Consider the following 25,165-nt stretch of genomic DNA (forward strand, 5'->3'; position numbering starts at 1 on the left):
TCCTGCCCGCCCCGAGACCTTTTCCAAACTGGACCCATACATCCAGCTGGTGGAAGGGGATGCTTGCCTGAAGCCTGCATTTGTCTCCATCTTGGGAAAGAGATGTGAGTTTAGGAGAGATCCGGCCTGCTGGCAGGATACTGCTCTCCGGAATGGTGGCTACTGCCAGGGAGATGCCCAGGTCTGCAACACAGCTGCCTGGGGCAAGGGGTCTGGGAAGAGAAAAGTAATGCAGAGCCATGCAGGAAGGAGAGAAACTGACACACGCTGGGGAGCTGTGGTCAGTTTATGTGCCAGAGAAGGTAGAACTGGGTCAGTGTAGAGAGCCGGCCTCCAGATCCGTTCTCTGATAGGACTTTCGGTGACAGTGGAGGTGTCTACTGCCCCTCCTGGCACTACTGCCCCTCGCCACCTATTGTACTGAACCCTGGAGATGCGGCTCAGGGCACTAGGGCACTGAACTTCCAGTGAATTTAAAATTAGACAGCCACAGGCAGACACTGAGCCCCCTGTCGGAGCTGTTCTAGTCTAGCACATCCTCATGCCTCCACCTATAGTGAGACTCAGGGCGACCATAATCTCTCTCTGCGTCAGTCTCCTCATCTGTAAAATAGGGAGATGAACTGGCAATTGCGAGTATTCTAGAAAACAGCACACAAAGAGCACAAGGAACATTGCCTGGCATGTAATAACTGCTGTCTACACGGATTCACTTTGGTTATGGCATTAAATCCTTATAATCTAGTAAGAACTATGTTCTCATTTCACAGATGGGGAGGCAGAAGAACCGTTCCTCCAAGTGGTGTAACAGGAGTGAGACCAGTGCTTTCAGGCTCCACAGCCCACATGCTTTCTAGTAGACACACTTCTCCCAAGAATTTTTTTTGTTTTAGAGTAACCCTTCTTTTGTTCCCGAAGTGAAATATGACATACTTATCTTTTTGTGATACATCATCTTAAATCATTAAGTCTGCACGTATCTTTATTGGAGGCTTTTCCTTTTGTAGTACCTTTTCCAGCGTTCACAATAAATATTTATTCACAATAAATATTGGTCTCAGGGATCTCTCGCTTGTGAAAGATCTCTATTTATTTATATTTATGCGCCGTGTTCCCCACAGTGTATAAAGTCCCAGAGTCTTAGCAGGTAAGGCATTCCACAGTCTGTTTCCCTCAGCTTTTCCTCACAGCCTGTTGTTTAACAGGTTTATTAGAGACAGGAACCTTCCAGACAGAATGGACCCATCTGCAATCCCCAGACAGACCTTGAAGTTTCCATTTCTTCTACATGGAAACACCATCCTTCATTCATCCACCTTTAAAAAAAAAAGCATTTATTTTTGACTGTGCTGGGTCTTCATTGCTCTGCACAGGCTTTCTCTAGGTGAGCAGGGGCTCCTCTTCCTTGTGGTGTTCAGGCTTCTCATCGCATTATCTTCTCTTGTTATGGAACATGGGCTCTAGAGAGGGCGGGCTTCAGCATTTGCAATGCGCAGGTGCTTACGTACCCCAGCCCTAGAGCGTGGGCTTCAGTAACTGTGGCTCGCAACTGTGATTCACAGCACAGCTGCTCCATGGCATGTTGGATCTTCCCAGCCCAGGGCTGGAACCTGTGTCTCCCACATGGGCAGGTGATTCTTAGCCACTGGACCACCAGGGAAGTCCTCTCATTTAAAGCTTAACTATCTTTCAAGGTCTGCTTCAGCCAGTTCCTCTTTCACGTGGCCTGTTTTGACCATCCCAGCCCGTGTGGAGCCCTCACTCTCTGATACCACATAGCACTTCTGGAATCATCCGTGGCCCAGCATACGTGACCTTCTATCAGTACTTTGCATCTGCCTTTGTCTGTGACTTTCCACACCACCTGTCCCGTGAACTGCCAAGAATCTGGGCTCCGTCTTACACCTTGAGCTATGCCAGGTCTAGAACAGCGCTCGCTACCTGAAAAGCTGAGTTTCCCAGTGCTACAGCACATCTACAGCCGCCAGCCCCTCTAAGAGATAATGACTAACTTTCACTGGTTGCAGAGGACTTGATAAGAAAAATGAGAGGCCAGATGCAAAGGAATGACTAAATAATAATAAATGACAGTAACTTTTATAAATGATATAAATAATAATAATAAGTGACAGTAACAGTAATACCAAGGACACAGTAGTAATAACAATAGCTGGTGGTGATAGCAACATAGATGGTCTGGCTTTCTGCGTGATTACTCCATGTCAGGACCTCTACCCAGAGTTTCACTCCATTTTTAGCACATTTATACCCGCCAGCCCCTTTGGGAAGTAGAGACTAACTTTCACTGGTTTACAAAGGACTAAGTTGGGACTTAACAAAGGTTAAGTATTAATAACTTACCCAAGTTTCTACAACCAGCTAGGGGTGAGGCAGGGAAATCTAGAATTCATGCCCAGGACTGTCTTCTTCTAGAACCAGGAGGAAAGAAGTGGGAAGGGACCACAGAGGGGAATGTTAAGCGTGTTTCTGGCTTGCAGGGCTGTGTGTCAGCACTTGCATGAGCAAGGGATCTTTGAACCCTGGAACAACCCTCCAAAGTAGATCTGGTCATTTATTTTTCAGTGGAGGAACTAAGGCATCTTAGCGCATTCGGTCATGACGTCAATAAGTTCTGGCCCACATCTCTTGGATGTGTGTGACTTCCACTGCTCATGGAAAGTTCAGGCAAGCGGCAGGTGTAGGACTGTTGAGAAGGTCATATTGTGGATCCCAGATCATGCTGGGATGGTTCCCATGGACCGTGTCTCAGAACAGCTGCTTCAACACCCTGCTCTTTTGCAGATGTGTGCTGCCTCGTCCAAGGGCCCCCTGGGGGAGAGCACCACTGCAGATGGCCCCTGTCCCCCAGAGAGCTCTGCAGCTGGGGTGGTGGACACGGGCGTCAGCAGCGGCCATTGGACATTTGATGGGCAAAGCCCCCAATTTGCATATCACTGTCCCTCCTGCTGAAATCTGGAGAGGAAGGCCAGAGAGAGATGCCATCCTCGTCCTTCAGAATGTGAGCCCTTTTTTGAGCCAGAAGGTCAGCAGGCTGCTGACAAAAGCATATGCCAGCCCTGTCCTCGGGTCCTTGTGTGCATCAAAGCATGGCATCCTTCAGAGCCTCTTCCTTGGAGAAATTGAACTGGGGCAGCCCTGCCAAGAGTTCTACTGCTCTTCCAAAGCAAAGAGGAGAGGCACGCACGCGGTGCTTTCTAGCACTTCCTCCCTGGGTGATCGGAGGGGACCAGAAGACCCTGAGGTTTGTGGCAAAGGGCAGAACCCAAGACAAGGCACTCTGTGTGGCCGCCTGGGCACCAAGTAGGGCTCCCTGTGGGCAGTGTGACTCGTCCGCCGTCCTGGTCACAGCTTGGGGCACACACATCTTTATTAGGAAAGGAGGAGACGGCGAAGAAGGGGAAGGGAGAAAACAACACAAGACAACCTGGAAACTCCTAGTTTTATGAACTTGAGAAAGTCTTGTTCTTTTAACGCACAGCTGTTTTTAAGTGAAAAATCACTCCCTTGACCTTTCTTGAATAGGCCAGTGTGGTCAAGACTGCCATTAACCACTGCTCAGCTATGCTTAACCAAGGGTTTCAGTGACTGGGCACTGAGTTTGGACACGGTCACCATTTCCCTGATTAACCCGTGCACATCTCAGGGATGCCAGAGTAGGCAACAGAGCAGTCTGGAGGCTTCCTTGGACAGCCTGTGTGAGTCTGAGTGGCTCTGAGCTGTGTTGGAGATTTCCACCTTCAGTGCTTTGCTCCTCAGTTGGCCATGTCTCCCAATTCCACTCCCGAGCCTGTAGACAGGGCATTTTAGAGTAAAACTCACTGGATCTGTGTTCTTTGTCTTTGGTGTCTGATTTTCTGACACAGGCATTTGGGGGTACTGGGTTTAGAGCAGACAGCATTGCTTGGCCCTGTTACTAGAATGGCAGTACCCTGGTATTCTGGTCTAGAACTGGAAGTGTTTCCATACTCAAAGTCCTATTTTAAAACTGACGATGCCCCTAAACTCTGAAATACATGTCAGATTCATATTGCTTCAGGATTCATATTGGAGGCTGGTGATGCCTCTGAATTTTCACCTCACGCTGCCAGTATCTCTGGGTTTCTGGGTTTCGATCCAGATTTGAGTCCACATTCTAGTTGAAGATAACAACACCATCTTGGTCTCTTTCAGAGTCTAGGCTACTTGTATCCTGACCTAGAATTCATGAAATGTCATTCATTGCTTTCAGTACAATTGTTTTTTTTTAAAGAGATTTGGAAACACATAAAGTTAGCAATGTGATTTTTTTAAAAAATAGTAATGTCCTCAGAATTGTGTTTGCAGCAAAATTCTACATCTCGAACTTTATCCTTCATGCTTCTGCTATTGACATCATCTGGGAAACTGAGTTTGTCATGGCTCAGCTGTGGCCCAGTTTTTCTCCTTCTCTTGCTTTTTTTTTCTCCAGCCCTTGCTCTCCAGCCTCTCGATATTAAGATTCGTCATTTCAGGCCCGGCGCTTGGGCACGGATTGTCTGGGAACTTCTTTTTTCCAGGTTCCTCTCAGGATGGGCGCTTGCTGGCATCATCATTTACCCTCCCCCCGCTCCACTTGGGTCTGGGACCTCTTTCAGGGAAGGGATTTTATCTTTATGGCCTTTTTTGCCCTTCTCTGGGATCCATGTTCCTTAGACATCATGAGATAAAGAACCTAACTCGTAATAAGTGTCATGTCAGTGTATATTGAATGAATGCATGAATGAATGAATTAGAGAGAAATATAAGAAGTACGTGAGCTTTGGCCAGAGCAAAATTTGAGTTTTCCAAAAGAAAACTGAGATCTCTGGAAGCACCCCCAAGCCCCCATCCCTCACCCCTAAAGAATTTTAAGAAGGTCCTGCAACCCACTCTTCTAACCCTGTCAGCATTTTAACTGCCCGAGGAGACACATGTACCATGAAGTCACCCACGGACCATCTGGCTGGGGATCCCGTGTCCCTCCTCGGCTTCAGGAGATTACGTAAACTGGACAGCAGCCTCCAGATGTTAGCAGTTTCTGCTCATTTTTTCCCCCTCCCTTTTCAACAACAATAATAATAATTAAAACAAACACGGGCCTCATCCCCTACCCGCACCCCTGAAATTACAAACAGGTGGGTCCAAATGCCCTCCCCATCCCAAAGCATAGTGTCGGAGCTGAGTCCCGAGCCTTGGGGAGCCCTGTCTTGCCCCAAGCCAGCCAGCCAGGCCAGCTGCCCTGTGGCTCCGGCCCCAGGCCCCAGAGCAGGCCCACGGCCATGTCATGAGAAGGGCCTCTGCTGGACTTTCCCTCTTTCTGGCTCCCACCCCCAAAGCCTTGGCCTCCAACTTAAATGGATGTATTTTGGAGGACTAGGTGGCTTAAGAGATTAGTAATGAGATCCCAAGTCTTTCAGTGCCAGGTCAGGAGTTCAGAGGCGGGCCTGGGTGACTGGTGAATGGCGTAATTACGGAGCCGGGAGCCGGCCTGTGGAGGGCCCCCGTGAAATGAGCCCGGCCCGGCCTCTAAAGGGACGAGTTGTCAGCCGCACAAAAGCCGACCGCCACATCCGACACTAATCACTCTCCCTTGTTAGAGGATTTACTAGCTGGAGGAGCCCGAGCCCCCTGCCCAGCGCCTCCTCGAAATGGGTGGGTGGGTTCCGGTGCTGAGCGCGCCCGAGGCCCGGCTCTGCTGTCTGGGAGATGGGAGATGGTGCTGACCCCGAGGGTCGGCGTGGTGAGAACCCCCATGTCGTACAAAGTCAGTGGCTGACCTGTGTCCTTTTGTTAACTGGCACTCCCACTGCCGTGGTGATTATTTCTTCCTCTCCCGTGGCCTCAGTTTTCCCTCCTGAAAATGGGCAATAGGACTCCCTTTCACAGTGAGACGAGGATGGAGCTGATGGCGGTGAAAGCCGGTGAGTGCTCACCGTCGCTGCTGTCATCGTCGCCTTCCTGCAAATCACCGTTTAGCCTAGGTGGGTCTCGGCTTCCTCATCTGTATCAAAGGAGGCAGACTTGTAGTACCACCGGTGGGAATCAGACCCGGACTTCACAGTCCTGATGGGTGTGGCTTAAGGATGCCATTGGTCGCCTTTGAAACTCAGGCTCCCTACCTGGAGAGCAGGTGAGGGTGGCAATTCCTGCCTTACGCAGGAAGGAGAGGATCTGTGCTTGGGACATAGTTGCTGGTTTAGGTGTTGGCAAAGAAAGTGTGTTTTGTCTCTGCCATTGATCATGGACACCTTCTGAGGCCCCTTGCATAAACACTTTTCCCTTAGAAGAAGGTTCCCTGAGTGTCTGTCTGTAAAATTAGGCCATTGAGTGAGTGGTTCCCAAGAATCAATTCTGTGGCTCTGAACCATGTCTTTTCTAAGAAAGTTGGTTTCCTCGCCTGTAAAAGCGTCAGGATGCTGTGTGACAGTGGTGTTTTAAGTGACGTCTTTGCACGTTTCCCCTTGAGAGCCTAGGCGTTTTTTCCAGGACCATTTGATCAGGCCAAGGGGCTTGTGCCCCAAACCATAGCATTCCAGACACATGTGGGAGGTGTGGGCCAGCAGGATATTAGACCCCTAAGGAGTGTGAAATGCCTAATGTGTTAGGGACAGACTCTGGGGGGCAACAAGGAACTAGCCACCCTGGAGCTGACCCTAAGGCCGGAGGGCATCTGACGCCAGGTTACCTTATCTGCGAGGGTCTCCTGGGTGGGGAGGCCCTGAGGTCTGCCGAGCAGAGGAGGTGACTACACCCCAGGCACCGCCCTATACGCAGGAGACGCTTCTTTGCTCGATTGTCCACAACAAATAATAAACCCTGAAATTGAAAGACAGGCCATCCAGCCTTCCCCTCCTCTTTCTGTCTTTTTAAGGCAGGTTTCAAAGGGGACGCTGTTCTGAGGGCCGGGGCTGGGGAGTGAGCACCGTTTCTAATGATCAGGAAAGAAAGCCTGGCTGTCCCCCCGCCTGTCTGTCTGTCTGTCTGTCTCTCCTGTCTGTCTCTCACTAGTCGTAGTGGTGGTGTAGTCGCTCAGTCGTGTTCGACTTTTTGTGACCGCGTGGACTCTTTCACTACTGTGTAAAACGGGGATTGGAGGAGGAAATGGAAAATGTGTTAATAGAAATCGGACGAGGGGATTGAAAGTGTGTGTGTGTGTGTATCGTGTAATGGTAACCCCAGTTATGGATACCTTTTAAGATATTTCGTGCGTTATACTCAGAGGGTCAGTTTGGAGGAAGGAGCACAGGAAGGCGATCAGGATGGGCAGAGCAGTGAGTGGGGAACAGGACCCAGGCGGGAGAGGACCACAGTATTCCACAGCCAGTGAAGGAGGCCCTGAGCCGAGTCGTAACATTTGGTGTCCACGTCGCCTTCATGGAGACCAGGCATGCGGAGCTCGTGTTAGATGCCCGATACATATTAAGGATCAGTAACATCCCTGTGACCGGTGTCAGTTCATTCTTTATTCAGCTAGCTTAGTGCTTACTTTAGGCTTTCCCCTGGTAGCTCAATTGATTAAGAATCTGCCTGCAATGCAGAAGACCCGGGTTTAATCCCTGAGTCGGGACGATCCCCTGGAGAAGGGCATGGCCACCCACTCCAGGATCCTTGCCTGGAAAATCCCACAGACAGAGGAGCCTGGCAAGCTACAGTCCACGGGGTCGCAAGAGTCAGATACATCTCAGCGACTAAACCGCTTGCGCTTAGTATTAAAGAGGTAGCAAGTAAGGCCTCATGCTTGCCCTCAGTGAGCAAACAGCCAAGTTCAGGGGCTGCAGATAGGCCCACTTCCTGGGCCAGTCCTGAGCCAGGGTGAGTCTGTGGTCAGGGAGGCAGCAGGCCCAGGCTAAGGAGGTCTGTCCTGGGCAGGAGGTGGGGGGATGGCCACCCTGACCCTGCACACGGGCCTTGAGCGTGCCGCTGGGCTCAGGGGCCATTGCGCTTCCTTGAGGTGACAGTCTCAGATTCTCACAGGGTGGTTTCAGGGAGGGAGCGAAGAAATGGAATCAGCCAGGCTCTGCAGTGCATTCTGCTAACGAGAGAGGTGGCTGTGAGTACCAGTTCTTTGCCATCGGTTTGTTCACGGCAGTCAGCGCCGGCTGAGCCTGGGTGGTAGCCGGATGTGGCTGCCCCACGTACTGGTGCTCCTGAACGGATGCTGGGCCTCTGGTGTCTTCCCGCATCCAGCGCTGGTCAAGGCCCCCAGAGACCCGGGCTTCTAGGTCAGACGTTGTCAGCCCTGAACCGCACGTGCAGCCTTGGAAAAGCCGCATCATCTCAACAAAGGCCACAGTCAAGGAGCCCTGCCCAGTGACCTCCACTGGACACCAATGAAAGGGAGAGATCGATCAGGCGTGGGCAGTGGCCTCGAAGCTCGTGCGTGGGGACAGATGGGCGAGAAACCACAGCACGGCATGTTACACAAAGGCTGTGACGAAGTGTCCTCAGCACGTCCAGCCACAGGGTGGGGAGAGGGCGGACGTTGAGTCAGACCACTCGGCTTTGACCTCTATGTCCCAGGGGAGCGGCCAGTGCCTTCCAAACCTCAGAGCCCTTATCTCTCCAGGAGGGACACACACACACAAAATGGTCATTCCTCAGGGTTATTGTAAGGGTCAGAGGAGGTGATACACGGGGCAGCGTCAGTCCTGGGGGGCCATCCTTAAGAGCTGGTCCCCTGTCCCTCCCCAACAGGAGCTCTCAGGAGAGAGCAGCATGTTCTCGAAGGAACAGTCAAGCCAGCTTTATAGAGGCAGCTTTATTTCACGTTGACGACTCTGTCCGATCTCCCAAGGCCCCTTACAGCCTTCAGTCTTCAGAGCAAGGACCCCTGCCCACCTCTGCAGCCTTGCAGTTCTTAGAGAAATGGCTTGGCTTGGGGCCTGTAAACCTGAGGTTAACATGTGGCCCGAATAGGAATATTCTGAACCACTGCCTGGGGAGTGTGTGTGTGTGCGTGTGCGCACAAGTGCTTGTCGTGCATACACTTCTGCGCTTACATGCATTGTTATTGTCAGCATGCTCCCCTCCCTCTCCCTATTCCTTTTCCTCTCTTTTTCCATGAGACCCTTTCCCAGGTCCCTCTGGATTGAAAGAGGAAATTGGAGAAGATGGGCTCAAGGTTTGACGAGCACTTCCTCCATCCTGTGATTGACAAAAGAGCATGTAAATCTGTAAAAGTGAAATTCAGGAGAAACCTCCTGGCATCTCCCTTGTGTGGGAAAATGCCAGAACACCCACTCCCCCTCTTCTCTCTCCATCCCCGCCTTTGTGTACATCGTGTGTGGGTGGAAGATAAACTGGATTTAAAAAACCCTTTGAAAGCAAGACATCGTTAACTCCTCTAATTGAAAGCAGTCTTCTGCAAGGGAGGAGGTTTGGAGGCGGGTGCTGGGTGTTGTGGCTGGCAGCGCCTGGTGTGGATGAAAGTCCCCAAGTCCTAGGGCCACAGAGGCCTCTGCTTCTGTCAGCCGAGAGCCAGCCCGGAGGACCGTGCAGCGCTGTTCTGGTCCCCACTGGGCTCTGTCCCCAACCTGTCTGTCAGGCATGATGGCTGGAATCAGATCTCTGAGGACTTTCCCAACTCAAACATCCGATGATCTCAAAGCTCTGGGAGAAGAACTTCCAGCTCTTTTGCAGCACACACAAAAAGAAAAGAAAAATAAAACAGAAAACACGTTGCTGGAATGACTGCAGTAAAATTTTAGGTTACTTCTCCAGTTGCCTTAGACAGAAATGCTGGCTGTGATAGGAGTTAGCTTTTGGCCTCAGGGTATCAGAGACATGGGATCCCTGAGCCAACTGAGACCTACAGGAGCATCATATTTCACTGCAGAATCGATACCTTTGCTGGAAGGAACTGGACATCAAAAGGTGGCAGAATGTCCGAACAGAAGAGCCCTTTGTGGTTCCATCTTACTCCATCTGCAAGCGGGAACGATGAACGTCAGAGAAAGTCAGCAACTGAGTCGGCTCTAGGACGCAGGTCCTGGAGTCTGGCAGCCCGAGGCTCTTTGAACCACACAGCCCCATCCCAGAACAGGCCTGGAAGGGCCTGCTTTTGTCTGCTGAACCATTCAGCAGACCAGGAGAAACAACCAGAAAAAACCCCAAGTCCAGTCTCTATAACAGCCCTGAGGCCATATGTAGACAAGCTCTCTTCAAACTATATCTACAGTTAGGAGTGGGGGCTGAGTTTGGGCCTGGATTTGAGTTTTGGTTCAACTAACTAGTTGTGTGACCTTCAGTGAACTTTGTTGTTGTTCAGTCGCTAAATCGTGTCCGACTCTGCGACCCCACAGACTGCAGCACACCAGGCTTCCCTGTCCCTCACTAGCCCGGAGTTTGCCCAAGTTCATGTCAGTGAATTCAGTTCAGTTCAGTTCAGTCACTCAGTTGTGTCTGACTCTTTGCAACCCCATGAATCGCAGCATGCCAGGCCTCCCTGTCCATCACCAACTCCCGGAGTTCACTCAGACTCACGTCCATCGAGTCAGTGATGCCATCCAGCCATCTCATCCTCTGTCGTCCCCTTCTCCTCCTGCCCCCAATCTCTCCCAGCATCAGAGTCTTTTCCAATGAGTCAACTCTTCTCATGAGGTGGCCAAAGTATTGGAGTTTCAGCTTTAGCATCATTCCCTCCAAAGAACACCCAGGGCTGATCTCCTTCAGAATGGACTGGTTGGATCTCCTTGCAGTCCAAGGGACTCTCAAGAGTCTTCTCCAACACCACAGTTCAAAAGCATCAATTCTTTGGTGCTCAGCCTTCTTCACAGTCCAACTCTCACATCCATACATGACCACTGGAAAAACCATAGCCTTGACTAGATGGACCTTTGTTGGCAAAGTAATGTCTCTGCTTTTGAATATGCTATCTAGGTTGGTCATAACTTTTCTTCCAAGGAGTAAGCATCTTTTAGTTTCATGGCTGCAGTCACCATCTGTAGTGATTTTGGAGCCCAAAAAAATAAAGTCTGACACTATTTCCACTCTTTCCCAATCTATTTCCCATGAAGTGATGGGACCAGATGCCATGATCTTTGTTTTCTGAATGTTGAGCTTTAAGCCAACTTTTTCACTCTCCTCTTTCATTTTCAAGAGGCTTTTTAGTTCCTCTTCACTTTCTGCCATAAGGGTGGTGTCATCTGCATATGTGAGGTTATTGATATTTCTCCCGGCAATCTTGATTCCAGCTTGTGCTTCTTCCAGCCCAGTGTTTCTCATGATGTACCCTGCATATAAGTTAAATAAGCAGGGTGACAATATACAGCCTTCAATTTCCTTATAGATTAAATGGGTATAATAATAGCACCTATCTTACCTAGCCATCATTGAAGACTGCATGCTTTCATACGTACAGAGTCCTGAAAGCAGTGCCAGCAGACAACGGGCACTCCATATACCCTGCTGGCGTTATTGGTGTTCATGGGGCACCTCTTGTGTCCTGTCTGCTGGGCAATTTGCTGGGATTTATTTGAGAGTAAATGAAACATGGTTCTCACCTTGGAAGCCTTCAGAGTTTAAAGGGATAAGACTGAGCTCTAAACAACTATAATCCAACCTGACAAGCGCCGTAACGGAGGCATATATAAAGAACTATATGGACACATAAGAGGGAGCAATTAATTCTGCCTGGGGGGTGAGCAAAGGCTTTCAGAGGAGGGGTGATATTTGAGACTGGCTTTGAAGCATGTGTCGTGTTTCACGAAATGGGCCATCATCAAGTGCCATGAGGGAAGTGGGGGTGGGGAGGGGGAAAGAAACTGGGCACAAGCCTCACGATGGTGGAGTCTGCGGCATGCGGGAGGAAGGGCAGTCCAGTGGGAAGGGGGCACCCGTGTGCACCTGCGCGGGTGGAGCACAGCTGGCTGTGCACCTGGGGATGTGACCGAAACAGCTCCTCAAGGCCCTTGTAAGCTGCGTCTAGGGAAGTTTCCATCCTGTGGTCCAGGGGCAGCCACGGATGGGGTGAGAACTAGCAGGGCGATACGATGCATTCTTCATTGTGAAAGCAAATTATGGGAACCTCTGGAGCAGGGATGGAGCAGTGGTAATGAATGTGCCTACCAGTGTAGGAGGCACAGGTTTGATCCCTGGGTTGGGATGATCCCCTGGAGTAGAAAATGACAACCCACTCCAGTTTTCTTGCCTAGAGAATCCCATGGACAGAGGAGTCTGGCAGGCTACAGTCCATAAGGTTGCAAAGAGTAAGACAAGACAGAGTGCGCATGCATGCACACACACACACACACACACACACACACACACAGGAGCAGGCAGAGGGTGTGGAGTGACTGGAGATGAGGAGAGTGGTCCTCAGGATCTACTTCTCCATCAGAGGAAGCAGAGGTTTTAATCAAAACAGCAATTGAGCTGCCATGTGGTTGAGTCCACAGAACGTGGACTCAGAGTCCAGCATCCTGCTGTTACACACAATTGGATATGTGAGCTTGAAAGAGTCATTGAAAGCTTCCGTGCCTCCTTTCCTCATCAGAAAAATGGGATAATTCCAGCCTACCTGAATAAATGAGAGGATTAAATGATACTGTGCCCATAAGACCTTGGGAGATAGTATTTCTGTGGGTGTTCTTAAGCTGCTGGGGCACCACTGCACTTCACAGATGGAGAGACAGGATGGAAGAGATGTCCAACTGATAAGTGGCAGATAGAACTGGCCCACGTCCCCTGTGTCTCTTGGTTTCTATTTTTAAAATGAGCACAGATACCTCTGAAGATGACAGAGAGTCTGAGGCAGTGTGCTAAAGATGAGACTTTCCCCTTCAAGGTCAAGGGGAAAGGGGTTTGTTCACACCCTTGGTTCCTGCACTAAGATGAGGTTGAAAGGCAGTGACTTGCCCAGCTTCCATCAAAGACATAGAGCTGGGCTTCCTGCAGAAGCGAGTGACATGGACACCGAGATTGCTGCTATGAATCCTTGGGTAAGGGGAGAAATCTCACTAGGTATGGTTCTGCGTAAGGGAGGGAGGCTTGAGAGGGTGTAGAACACAGGAGAGAACAGGGATCGGTTCTGGGGCCAGAAAGTCATTGTTTTCATATCAGGTTTGCCACTTACTTGCTGTGATGTATTGTGCAAGATACTTGCTCTCCCTCGACCACTGAAAAAGAAATGCTCCCAGTTGATAACCTACTTAAGTCCCGCTAACTCTTAAGCTCTAAAATGTGGAAGCTTATGAGTGTTGCTGCTTAGAGGTAAGAGTAGAAGAAAGTACAGCTAGACACCTTCCCCTGGCTGTTGGGAAGAATCTCCCCAAAGGTAAGCTGGGCTGTTTATGAATGGAAGAGAGCCCCTCATCTGCGAAGTAATCAAGAAGATGCTGGGTAATTCCTTCTCTTACCCTGAAAAGACTTAAGTGAAGATGCTTGCCACATCTGTTCTTTGCATGGCATCATTACATGAATTTCTCTTACCCCCCTTCACTGGATCATATATTTCTTACTGTATTCAGTCATTTATTAATTTATTGATTCATTCATCCAATCACTTATTTGTTCAGTCACTTAACCATTTGTTAATTATTCATTCATTCAGTGAATATCAATGTCAGTCATTCAAAATAATATTATCTGTTTTATTTCAGTAGATTGTGATGAGAACACTTAAAAACAAATCTGCCCTCCTAAGTTTTTATGGGCACAACACAATAATAGTGACTATGTTGCTGTTGTTTAGTCTCTAATTGTGTCTGACTCTTTGTGACCCCGTGGACTGTAGCCCGCTGGGCTCCTCTGTCCATGGGATTTCCCAGGCAAGAATACTGGAGTGGGTTGCCATTTCCTTCTCCAGGGAATCTTCCTGACTCAGGGATCAGACCCACATCTCCTGCAAGTCTCCTGCATTGCGGGTGAATTCCTTACCACTGAGCTACCTAGGAAGCCCCATTATTGATTATAAGTATAGTGTTATATAGCAGATCTGTTAAAATTTTAATCAACTTGCTTAACTGAGACTCCATTGTTGATTTATATGTTGATTTATAAACGTATAGCAACTCCTTTGTCCCTTTCCCTGCTGCCCCTGGCAGCTCCCATTCCACTCTTCAGTTCTGTGGGTTTAGCTATGTTAGGTAGCTCATATAAGTGGAACCATGCAGTATTTGTCTCGTAGTGACTGCCTAGGTGCACTTAGAGTAGCCTTGAGAGTCCTCTGTGTAGTCAAATGTAGCTAATTTCCTTCTTTTTTCAGGTTTAATACTGTTCTGTTGTGTGTACCCACTGCATTTAGTTTATCCGTTTATCTGTTGATGATGTTTAGGTTGTTCTCACATCTTGGCTGTTGCAGATAATGCTGCCATGAGCATGGGAGTAAAAATGCAGCACGATTACTGTCAGCTAGAGGAGACGCTCTCCTCTCCTCTCTAGAAGAGCCTAGAGACCACGATGCCTCCAGAGCCTCCGGGGTGCATCCCACAAACCAGTGAGTGATGTAAAGGAAGGGAGGAGAGTTCGTTCATACCAGTAGGACAGAGAGAGTCAAAGGTTGCTGTGTTCACCTCCCTGCCATCACTGGGCTTTGGTCATCTCTTGACCAAGGGGTCAAGCTCGAATCCTTGGCATCATTTGAAGGATTTGTGTCTAGAGACCAGGAGGGAGAGCAGAATGACTCTGCCTGGGATTGAAGAGAGGTGGAGATTGGGAAGGGAGAGGGGGTGAGAGAGGTTGGGAAGGTTGCTGAAGACACTGGTTGGAGAGAGAGGATGAGTAAAGAGCAGCCTGGGGCGACGATGGGAGAGCATGAGCCCACACAGGGTGAGCACTGTCACCCCCTACTCACTCCCCCACGACATGCCCAGTAAAGTCTACACTGCTCAGTAAGACTTTGTGGAATTGGATTTGCCTTTTTAGAAGGTACAAAACATGGGTGGCTGAAAGCAGAGCACCTGCATAGAATCAGCTATCTTGGGGATCACACTTAGATATGTGCCCCTCCTTTTGCCCAAGGGCAAGGCTCTTCTCCTCTCAGAGAGAGCCCCGTGTGCCAGCCCTCTTCCATCCATGGCTGCTGAATGAGCCCCCCGCCATTTCCTCTGTAACCTTCCCCCACCTCCCCAGGAACATAGATGATTTTAACATCGGCTGGGGCTTCGGGCAAAGGTTCAGCTACATCTGTTTGTTCCTCTCTGATCTGCTTTGACTGTCCATGGTCAGGATCACAGCCAGCCCGAAACAAACACAGCACTAAATAGGAAACCAGGAGAATAAAATAACAGCACTACATCCCTCTAAGCCCTGTCTGGTGCTGATAGAGTTGATGAGATAAGAGGAAATTGTGTTTAAGCAGTAAGAGGGCTCTGTTCATGTCAGAGACTTCTCTGACCCTGCTTGCTGTAGATTCAGAGATAAGCCCCGGGCTTAGCACTCCAGAGATGTGCTCCACCACGCTCTGCTGGGGGACAGGCAGCTAAGAACACAAGGGGAAAGAATTCCAAAAGGATACATGTCGAATCGCTGGCCTGGATTTCAAATGCCATAGATAGTTTATGCGATGTCTCGCACTGTTGTAAAATGTAACCCAATCCCCTGGCGGATCTGCCTGAGCTCAGTCTCCGTTGTTTTTGAGAAAAATAAATAAACTTGAAAAAGTCTGCCAGCCCATTAAATTGGCTATGTTTTACCCACAGCCTCCTCGGTATTAGGCTTCTAGGGATTTAAATAGCTGAAGTCATCACCTAATTTCTGGCCAATGAGATGGTTGATTCTTGGCACCTTTACTCTCCTTAGGAAGTTACCTGTGACATTCAGGAAAATAATACTGTATTCCCAGGACCCACTGACACCTTGGGGAAGGGTGAGGGGAACTTTGGCAGTGAACAAGTTTCAGTACTTTTCTGTGTTTTAAAGCAATGAAGCTCTCAAACAAAACAATACAAGGCATCTTGATATATAAAACAGATGGGTGAAGATGCTTTGGTTGAAACAGTGGAGCAGGAGCTAAACACATCTTCCCCCATCCTGATGCCCAGACTGACACCTCCAAGCAACCCTAGGAATCCACAGGTGACACCTTGAAAGGCCATGACCTAATCCAACATTCAGATGTGAAAGATAGCCTGAGGTCCAAAGATGGGAGACAGCTGGTCCGCAATTACACCCCGAATGTTGAGGGAGTTGGAACCAGGACCAGGTATCTTAACCCAGCTCCCCGTTGCAGGAACTCCCCGGGTGACGGTGTGATTCTCCAAAGTTGGTTAAGACACTTTTCTTCTTCTATTTGATATTTCAAGGATGAACTGAAGATGTTAACTTTAAGGAAACTGGGTGAAGCGTATATGAAACTCTTGGTATTTCTTCCTTTGCAAGTTTCCTGTAAATACAAAATTATTCCAAAACAAAACATTTATTTTAAAAGAAAGCGTTGCAGCTTGCAATTGTGGATTACAGTGTGACCACGTGTTTCAGCTTGACTTTGATCAGTGAATTTGATGTGCAACTTTCCATGCTATTTTTAATTCTTCTACACTCATCTGTATGACTCCCGGGGTATAGTCTAACTTCATTTGATTTTAGTAAATAGAACCCTAATGTACTTGCCCACGTATACCTCATTCTTTATTCATTCCATGTTATGCTTTTGCAATCCCTCTATGTTGTCATCTATGAACTCACAAAGAGGGCTTCCATTTCTCTTGGCCAGGGTCCATATTGCATCAGGTGTCAAATATTCTCAGGATCATCCCCACATTTGAATCTCTTTCAGTCCTCTTCCTAATATTCTTTTGCTTATGGAATCCTAACATGTGAATGTATCATCTTTACTCACCCCTTCTTCAACAGGGGAGCATATAAACTATCCCTGATTTTTTTAAAATTTATTTGTTTTTAATTGAAGGGTAATTGCTTTACAGGATTGTGTTGATTTCTACCAAACATCAACATGAATCAGCTATAGGTTTACCCGTGTCCCCTCCCACTGGAACATCTCTCCCACCTCCCTCCCCATCCCACACCTCTAGGTTGTTACAGAGCCCTGGTGTGAATCCCCTGAGTCATACAGCAAATGCCTTTTGGCTGTCTGTTTTACGTATGGCAATGTATGTTTCCATGTTATTCTCTCCATGCATCCCACCCTCTCCTTCCTGACTCCATAGCCGTGTCCATAAGTCTGTTCTCTGTCTCCATTGATTCTCTGCATATAGGTTCATCAGCACCATCTTTCTAGATTCCATATACAGGCGTTAACATACAATATTTGTTTTTCTTTTTCTGACTTACTTCACTCTTTATAATTAGCTCTAGGTTCATCCACCTCATTAGGACTGACTCAAATGCATCCCTTTTTATGGCTGAGTAATATTCCACGGTATGTCTGTACCACAGCTTCTTTATCCATTCATCTGTCAATGGACATCTAGGTCACTTCCATGTCCTCTATTGTAAATAGAGCTGCAGCGAACATCGGGGTACACGTGTCTTTCAGTTTTGGTTTCCTCAGGGTATATGCCTAGTGGTGGGATTGCTGGGTCATATGATGGTTTTATTCCTAGTTTTTTAAGGACTCTCCGTGCTGTTCTCCATAGCGGCTGTATCAATTTACATTCCCACCAACGGTGCAGAAGGGCTCCCTTTTCTCCACACCTTTTCTTAGCATTTATGGTTTGTAGGTGTTTTGATGATGGTATATCCCTGATCTTTCGCTACTTTAGATATTGCTGGAATGGATAGTCTTGATCCTTGTATATATATATTTTTTTTTTCCTTTCCTTTTTTTTTTTTTTGTTTTTGTTTTACATGTGTATGTTTGTTTGTGTAACTGACATTAGATCCTCTCACTTTTTTTCTCATAGCTTATAAGACCTTAGAGGTCTCTCGGTTAACCTTACTTTTTAGGCGAGTCACCTGAGACCCACAGATCTGGAATGACAGGCCCAAATTCCCAGAGAATATTGAGGAAGGAGTCACCATAGAGATGCAAGGAAAAACACTAATTTGGGATGACCTTTTGCCAAGAGTCTGACGTAGCTCGAGAGTATCGGGGCTGCTCCTCTCCTTTTCCGTCACGGTTCTTTTCTGGTCTACAGCTGACAGTTACGCAGGCATCTGTGATTCCCTGATGAGTGCCTGCACACGTTGTCACCCCAAGCTCCTCCCACTGCTCCCTTGTCTGATGTCTTGTCCCAGAGTGTTTGACCAATTGCAGTTACTCAATAAATAGTATTGGAATGAATGATTAAACCAGTGGGATGAAATGACATTGGGACAGGAAATTCCTCAGTGTGAAGAATTCTCCTCATCTCTACATGCTTCGTGTTTCTTGGAATGTCATTTGGTATATCTGTCATTGAGACTGAGGGGCTGTGTGTGTGTGTGTAGATACGACACACATACCCAAACGGTGGGGCCAATATTCTTTGGGGAGAACAGATGCTGACGCTGTTCCAGTCTGTGTCATTAATCTGGCTCTGAGCACAATTTACAGATTTGTCCTGAAGGGATGCTTGGTATTCAGCGTCCGTGACAGATTCAGGGCCTCAGGCCTGCCTTTCTGCCGCTTTCCCCAAGTTCTGATTATACCAGGCAGCTCATCATCCTGGGCTTCTGCTTTCTTCTGAGCCTTTACTTCTCTTCCTTCCATGGGCAATACCCTCCCATCTGCAGCCACCCTATTCTTTCAGACCCGAATCAGGTGTCAACTCCTCCAGGACCTGTCCCCACAAGAACTTCTCTGACGTCTCTACCACCCAAATGTGTTATCCCTCCTTTCCTGAATACCACTGAAGATCTTCTCATCTGCATTATTAGAATGTGGGCACCTGGAACAGACTCTTGTCTGTTCATCACTGTTTCTTCCTGCGGTGTCAAGAACAGAATAGGTGGATAGTGAGGTGTTGCTGAGTTGAATTTAATTCAACCTCCAAGACCCTCTAAGACATCTGTTTCCCTTTATTTATTTTTTTTTCCAGGTGTGTCGGACCAAGGTGATCGATCTCAGCGAAGGCATTTCCCAGCACGCCTGGTACCCATGCACCATCAGCTACCCATATTCCCAGCTGGCTCAGACCACTTTCTGGGTCCGGGTAAGTCAAAGCTTTGAGAGCCTCAGCCTGTCCAGCAGAGGCCCCCAGGAAACACTGTCTCCCTTGGCCCTTTCGTAGGCTGGTTTTGTCTACCTGCTGAGGGTGTTAATGGCAAGGACAGAAAGCAAAACAGTTAGCAGCAGGATGCTTCCTGGAATGGAATCCCTTAATTGCTCATGGGATGCCTTCAGTCAGTCTTGTTTTGGCCGAGAGTTTAGATATCATTTAGATGTCGTTCTTTTAAGCTGCCTTGCCTTGAAGTCTTCCCTGAGCCCTACAGGGAGAAGGAACTGCCCTTTTGCTTCTAGTCCTCCACGTGTGGCCCACTGTTGGATGGCACTCGTCATGTGCCGTGGTATTCTGTAGCTGTCGCGGGCCCGTCTTCCCGACTGTGGACTGTGGTCGTTCCGAGCGTTGTTAGTGTGTGTTGCTCACCTGCGTTGAACTCCACCATCTACAGAAGTGAAAGGCATGCCTTGTTTACCTTCGTCTCCTCGATGCCTAGTCCAGAGATTGGTCAGCACAGAGCAGTGATGAATAATAAGCCTCATTTCATGTGGTGTTAGTGTGTGCTGGACGTCTGAGTATCTTCCCAGAGCCTCCCAGGCATCCTGTGATGTGTCTATTTACAGATCCGTGACTTAGAGGTGAAGGAATTTAGGCCCAGAGTGGCTCAGCCATCACTGGGCATCACACAGCTTGAAAAGAGCAGAGCCAAGATTGGAACAGTCTCTGACCTCAGAGGCTATGCTCTTTGCTCTGAGGTTTCACTGTCTCCCTGTTCCCACCATGGACCGTGATCAGTTGTCCAGCTCCCGAAATGGAAGATTCTTCTCAAAACCCTGCCCCGGGGCTGCCCCACCACCGCATGCCTAGCTGCACGGCTGAGCCTCCTACGTCTTCTGCATTTCAGGCATACTTTTCTCAACCAATGGTCGCTACAGCCGTCATCGTCCACCTGGTGACCGATGGGACCTACTATGGGGACCAGAAGCAAGAAACCATCAGCGTCCAGCTGCTTGATACCAACGAACAGAGCCACGATCTAGGTGAGCGTATGGCTTGCCCTTGCTACCTGCCTCCCCATCTGCCCGTGCGTGGTTTGTAAGGATTGGCTGAGAATGAGTTCTCGCCTCCCGTCGCCTCTTCTTGGGGTTGTTTCCCATCAGGGTGTCTTCAGATCAGGATAAGTATGTGTGTACACCTAGAAAAGCCCGAATCGGATGGGGATGAGGGAAGAGATTCAGGTCAAAGTCCTCTTTTCAGTAGGTCCCTTCTCCCGCAACGCCTTCACCCTCAGGCATCCTCGCAGATCTCAGAGGACCCTGGGAAGGAGACTGAGTAAAGATGCTTTTCCATTATATGTATCATCACCTGAGACCCAAAGAGACATGTTGAGAGGCCTGGGTCACATGGCCAGAGCCAGTCAGCAAGCAGGAAAGCCGGGTTTTCAGAAGCATCGCCCACTGCCCTTCACCCTGTAACCAGGAGCGTCCATGATAGCAAATGAGCTCTCACTTGAGATGTGGTGACCCGTGCCGAGCACAAGACCCCACACTCAGAAAGCCCCACCATCCCCTTCCACACTGCCCAGACACCCTGCCCCGTCTACTCTGGAATTCCAGGCCAGTGCAGAAGTCCCGGCTTCAAAGCTGTGCCCGTACGATTCCACAAGGAGCTCGTTTCAAAGCCCCATAGGAAGCAAGCTCGCCAGGGGTTACGTCAGGGTCAAGCCACAGCTCAGGCAGTGGGGAGGGGTTTTGTTTTGTTTTTATGTTTACTTATTTGGTCAGTTTTCAAGGCATGGGGGAAATGCGTTAATAAGGAAGGGAAAGGAAACCCCTCTGGATTTATCCAGATTCCTGGGAAATGTCCCTAAGCAAGAAGCAAATATTTTCATAGCTGTCCTGGCATCGCAAAGGGCTCTGTGGAGAGGTTTTCAGAGCAATGGGAAAGACGGGCTCCAGCAGAGATCCTTGGATCCTGCTATTTGATGCCCGAGTGTCCATCTGTCCCTCCCCATCGGCTCCCCTGTCCTGCGTCCTCAGCACCCTGGCATTCACATGGAGGCTCTGTGGCTCTATGCCAGTGGGCCACAGATGCAGACCTGCTCGACTGGGAGCCTCACGCCCAGCAGAACAGGACTCCCAGTGCTTGGTCAGGATGATCTCACTTTTTAGAGGCAGACACTGAGTGTCAGGGGCTTGGTGGACTCACATGGTAAAGAAGTGAGTATCTGTTACCTGTGTCAGTCGCTCAATCGTGTCCGACTCTTTACAACCCCATGGACTGTAACCCACAAGGTTTTCCTGTCCATGGGATTCCCCAGGCAAGAATACTGGAGTGGGTAGTCATTCCCTTCTCCAGGGGATCTTCCCAATCCAGAGATCAAACCCAGGTCTCCTGCATAGCAGGCAGACTCTACCACTTGAGCTGTCAGGGAGACCCACTAAGCCAAGACCTGATGTCCATCAAACACCAAAGCCAGCTTTGGTTTTCCCAACTCCAACCCACCCCATCATTCTCCTCCCTTTCCTTATGTACCTTCTCTCCCCGCCCTACTCACTCCCCACCACTTTTCAAAGCCTGGGACTTCTAGAAAGAACTGAGAGCTTCTGGGTGAAGCCGTTTGGATTCTCCTTGGACTCTGTGTGGCACACTGTTCTGGGTCCCCCTAGAAAGCCGCCTTCTGCCACGTTTCTGCCTCTCCTCTCTGCCAAAGGGGTGCAGAGGTCCTTACCGCACAGGGCTGGTCCCAGCTTCCTAGCTTAAAAATGAGAGGAGGCTTTTTTTTTACCCCAACAATGACCAATTTCTGTGAATTGTTTCCCTCATCTTGATGACTGCCTGAAAACTAGCAGCTCAGACCAGCCAAGCCCTCAAGCAAGGTGGGAGGGAAGTGAGTGCCAGTGAGGCTTGGCCCAGGGGTGGCCCTTTGGTGGGGAGGGAGGGGCTGTGGGCGCTAGGTGAAGGGAGAGCTTAGGGAGCGGCGAGGCGAGGGGATTGGAAAGATTTGGAGCCAAGAGAAAAAGGCAGACAAAGAAACTTTCAATCAAACTCAAAATCCCCACTGGCCACCCAATGGTGCTTTTGTGCAGTGACATGAAAGGGTCTGGGGGCTTCGGGAAGGGCCCGTTGGGGAGGGCGTGACTGGCCTTGAGTAATGAGCCTGGCCCCCCGGCCCTCTGTCTCCCCTGACAGGCTTCCACGTCCTGAGCTGCCGGAACAATCCCCTGATTATCCCTGTGGTCCATGACCTCAGCCAGCCCTTCTACCACAGCCAGGCGGTACGCGTGAGCTTCAGTTCACCCCTGGTCGCCATCTCGGGGGTGGCCCTCCGCTCCTTCGACAACTTTGACCCCGTCACCCTGAGCAGCTGCCAGAGAGGGGAGACCTACAGCTCTGCTGAGCAGAGGTAAGGCACCCTGGGTCTGCGTGCCGGGGTGGACCCTGGAGCCGGGAGGCCATGGGTGTTACAGGAAAAAGTCTGTGTGTTTCTCCCTTCTCCATCGTCTGGCCTCTGGCCGGCTCTGCCTTGGGGCTTGAGAGGACCCCACGACTCTGAGCTCCAGGGGGTGCGGGAGGGCAGTAGAGACATGGCTGTGGGAGGAGGACCTCTTTCACCTTGTTCGAGGTCCCAGTGCTGACGCCGACCTGCAGGGTGACCTTGGGAGAGTCACTTTCCCTCTCTGGACCTCAGCACCCTCATCTGAATGAAGTGAGGGGTGGTGGATTAGCTGTCTTCCAGCTCTGAAATACTGGAACATTCTGCTTCCTAAGTAGCACAGGCAAGAGGCATAACCCTCCTGGGAGATGTCCCCAGCGGTCCTGGTGTCTGTCTTCTAACCGCACGGCTCTGCGGTGCCTTTGATCTGTATCTGTTAATATACCTAGTGTGGAGCTAGGAGAGGGGGATCCTTCCTGGAAAAAATATGAGCTGTAGTGACACTCTGACCTGGATTTGAATCTGCCCCTTCCCGACTGTCCCACTGCACTTGGGTGAGTCTCAGTTGTCTCCTTTGGAGTAATAGCTACCCGGTAGGGTGGTCATGAGAGTTAAAGATGTGCTGCAGATGCAAGTGTTCCTGGAAACTCTCAGGAACTGTGCAAAGATAATGTGTTCATAGTGTTTATCACCACTTGCTGATGTGATGCTGATGCTTTTCTGTGCAGAATTCCACAAAAAGTTCTTAGAGTTGAGCTGGAAGAAGCCTCGGAGCTCATCTAGTATATCTGCATTGTCCAAACTTCCGTGGTACCCTCTGGGTTTTCAGAACGGGAAGGGCTGGTCCAGAGTCACACAGCATCTCTGACGTTTGTTTAAAGAGTTGGGGGTCTCAGTGGGCTTCCCCAAAGCAAGGCCCTCTGAAGGGCAGTTCAGCCCTGCCCTGTATACCTGGGAGAAGGACAGAAAGAGGAGTGGGGAGAGGGGACCCCAGCCTTTCCCACGCCCCTGCTACCAGAGGACACAAAAGGTGGTTGCAAAACCCACATTGTTTTGCACCCACTGTCTCTAGCTTCTGTTGTGCAAAGTCTGTCGCAATCCTTCAGAGGCAAAAGAGCTCCTTAAATATCATTCATTGTTGTATTTCACCCTGAGAGGGCTTTTTCATCCCTGCCTCTCCAGACTATAAAAATAAGTTAATTCTCAGAACCCAGGGAAACAATGTCGACGGAAAATGCAAATCCATCAGACCCTCTCTGCAACGCTTTCCCATCCCTAACCAGCCACCAAGACCATCCCTGAGTTGACTGAGGCCAGCGCTGACTTCTTTGAATCCTTCATTAGCAGTTCTCGTGTCCCAAGTAAACAGTAAGATGTGTTTAACCTTGAAAACAAGTCCATCAATAAGTATGTGTTGAGTCCTTCGACCTCTCATGGAAACACACAGAGCTGGGGCAGGACGTTGCCCTGTCTCTGGCTGGTGGTGGGATGGGGAGCCCGACCCCTCTCTTCTCTGGGCCGTCTCCCGACATGTGAAATGATAGCAGTGACGGATCTGTGTTCTGTGTGGCTCCTTCCACTTGGAACAGTCTGGGATTCCCAAGAGGTAGGAGCAGTGAGAGGGAAGAGGAGGGGACCCACATTGATTTCATTATCTTATTCATTATCTCACCTGTCTGGTGAGGTATGGACAGAGCGACTGAGCCAAGACTGTCCAGAGAGTGGGAGGTAGGATCTCACTTTGTCCGCCCCTAAGAGCCACACTCTGCTCACCAGGACCAGGCTCATCCAGGAGAGAAGAGGGCTTTCCAGGGCTCCTCTCTTGTGCGCACTCGTCAGTGGGATGGAGTGGAGTGATGGAGGCGCAGCTCCCGGGGCCGGCTGGCTGGACCCTGAGCTCCCTGGGTCTAAGAGAGGCTGCTCCTCCTGAATGCCAGGGCTGTGGGGAGGGAGTGGGGCGGGGAGTCGGGGAGGACCGCAGCTGCTCCTGGGGCGCTGAAGAGGGATTTACCCTAACAGACAGGACTGTGCAAATGCGCAAATGCATTAAAACAAATAAACCAGGAGGAAAGAAAAGAAAAATAAGCAACAAGTGTAAAAAGCCGCGGGATGTTTTTCTTCATTCTCGAAACAGCAAGGTAAATAGCATGCCTTTTTATAGCTCAGCTGCTCTAGTGGAAATGGCCCACTTGACTCTCAGCTGCTTCCCAGGTAGTAAAGTGTGGCCCCCACCCACCCCAACACACCCCTTCCTCTCCCCACTCAGAGCCCCACTCCCATCTCCTCCCCATCTGTTCTCCTTCTGGCTCTCTTTCCTCCTTCCTGTTCCTCCATCTCTTCCCCTTTCTCCTCTCTCATCCTCTTTTCCCTCCTCGCTTTCTTTCTCTTCTCCTGAGGGCAACGTGATAGCTGGTGAGCTGCCAGGGGAGAAACCTCATCATGGCAAAATCAATCCAGCCGTGTGTGTTCTGACCCAGATTCAAGGGTCTCTGTCCCCGTGCGGAACTTGGGAGTAAATTCAGAGACCCAGGAGAACAGGATCCAGTTCCAAAGGAGAGGTTCAGTGGTGGAATTCTAGCTGAGTTCCAGCTCCACACCAAGAAGGGGAAGCGGGAGGGAAGGGGGCCCTCGTGATGGTTGGGGGGAAGCTATGAGGCTTCTTCAGTGAGAA

At 49.6% G+C, this 25,165-nt stretch overlaps 1 protein-coding gene across 4 annotated transcripts in view; it reads left to right on the forward strand.

The window, feature by feature from the left end:
• Window positions 1–25,165, forward strand: part of PAPPA (pappalysin 1) — a 267,221-nt gene that overhangs the window by 166,492 nt on the left and 75,564 nt on the right. For 3 of the 4 annotated variants that reach the window (XM_086413905.1, XM_086413906.1, XM_086413908.1), the window contains 3 exons: window positions 18,936–19,049; window positions 19,963–20,098; window positions 22,251–22,464. In XM_086413905.1, the coding sequence (XP_086270031.1) occupies window positions 18,936–19,049; window positions 19,963–20,098; window positions 22,251–22,464 (464 nt within the window). Of the gene's footprint in view, window positions 1–770; window positions 1,062–18,935; window positions 19,050–19,962; window positions 20,099–22,250; window positions 22,465–25,165 lie in introns of those variants that run through there. The other variant, XM_086413907.1, reaches the window with a different exon arrangement.

Source organism: Bos grunniens, chromosome 8 (genome assembly GCF_055505025.1).
Source record: "Bos grunniens cultivar Pamir isolate PY7600 chromosome 8, Bosgru_T2T1.0, whole genome shotgun sequence".
Lineage (NCBI taxonomy): Eukaryota > Metazoa > Chordata > Mammalia > Artiodactyla > Bovidae > Bos > Bos grunniens.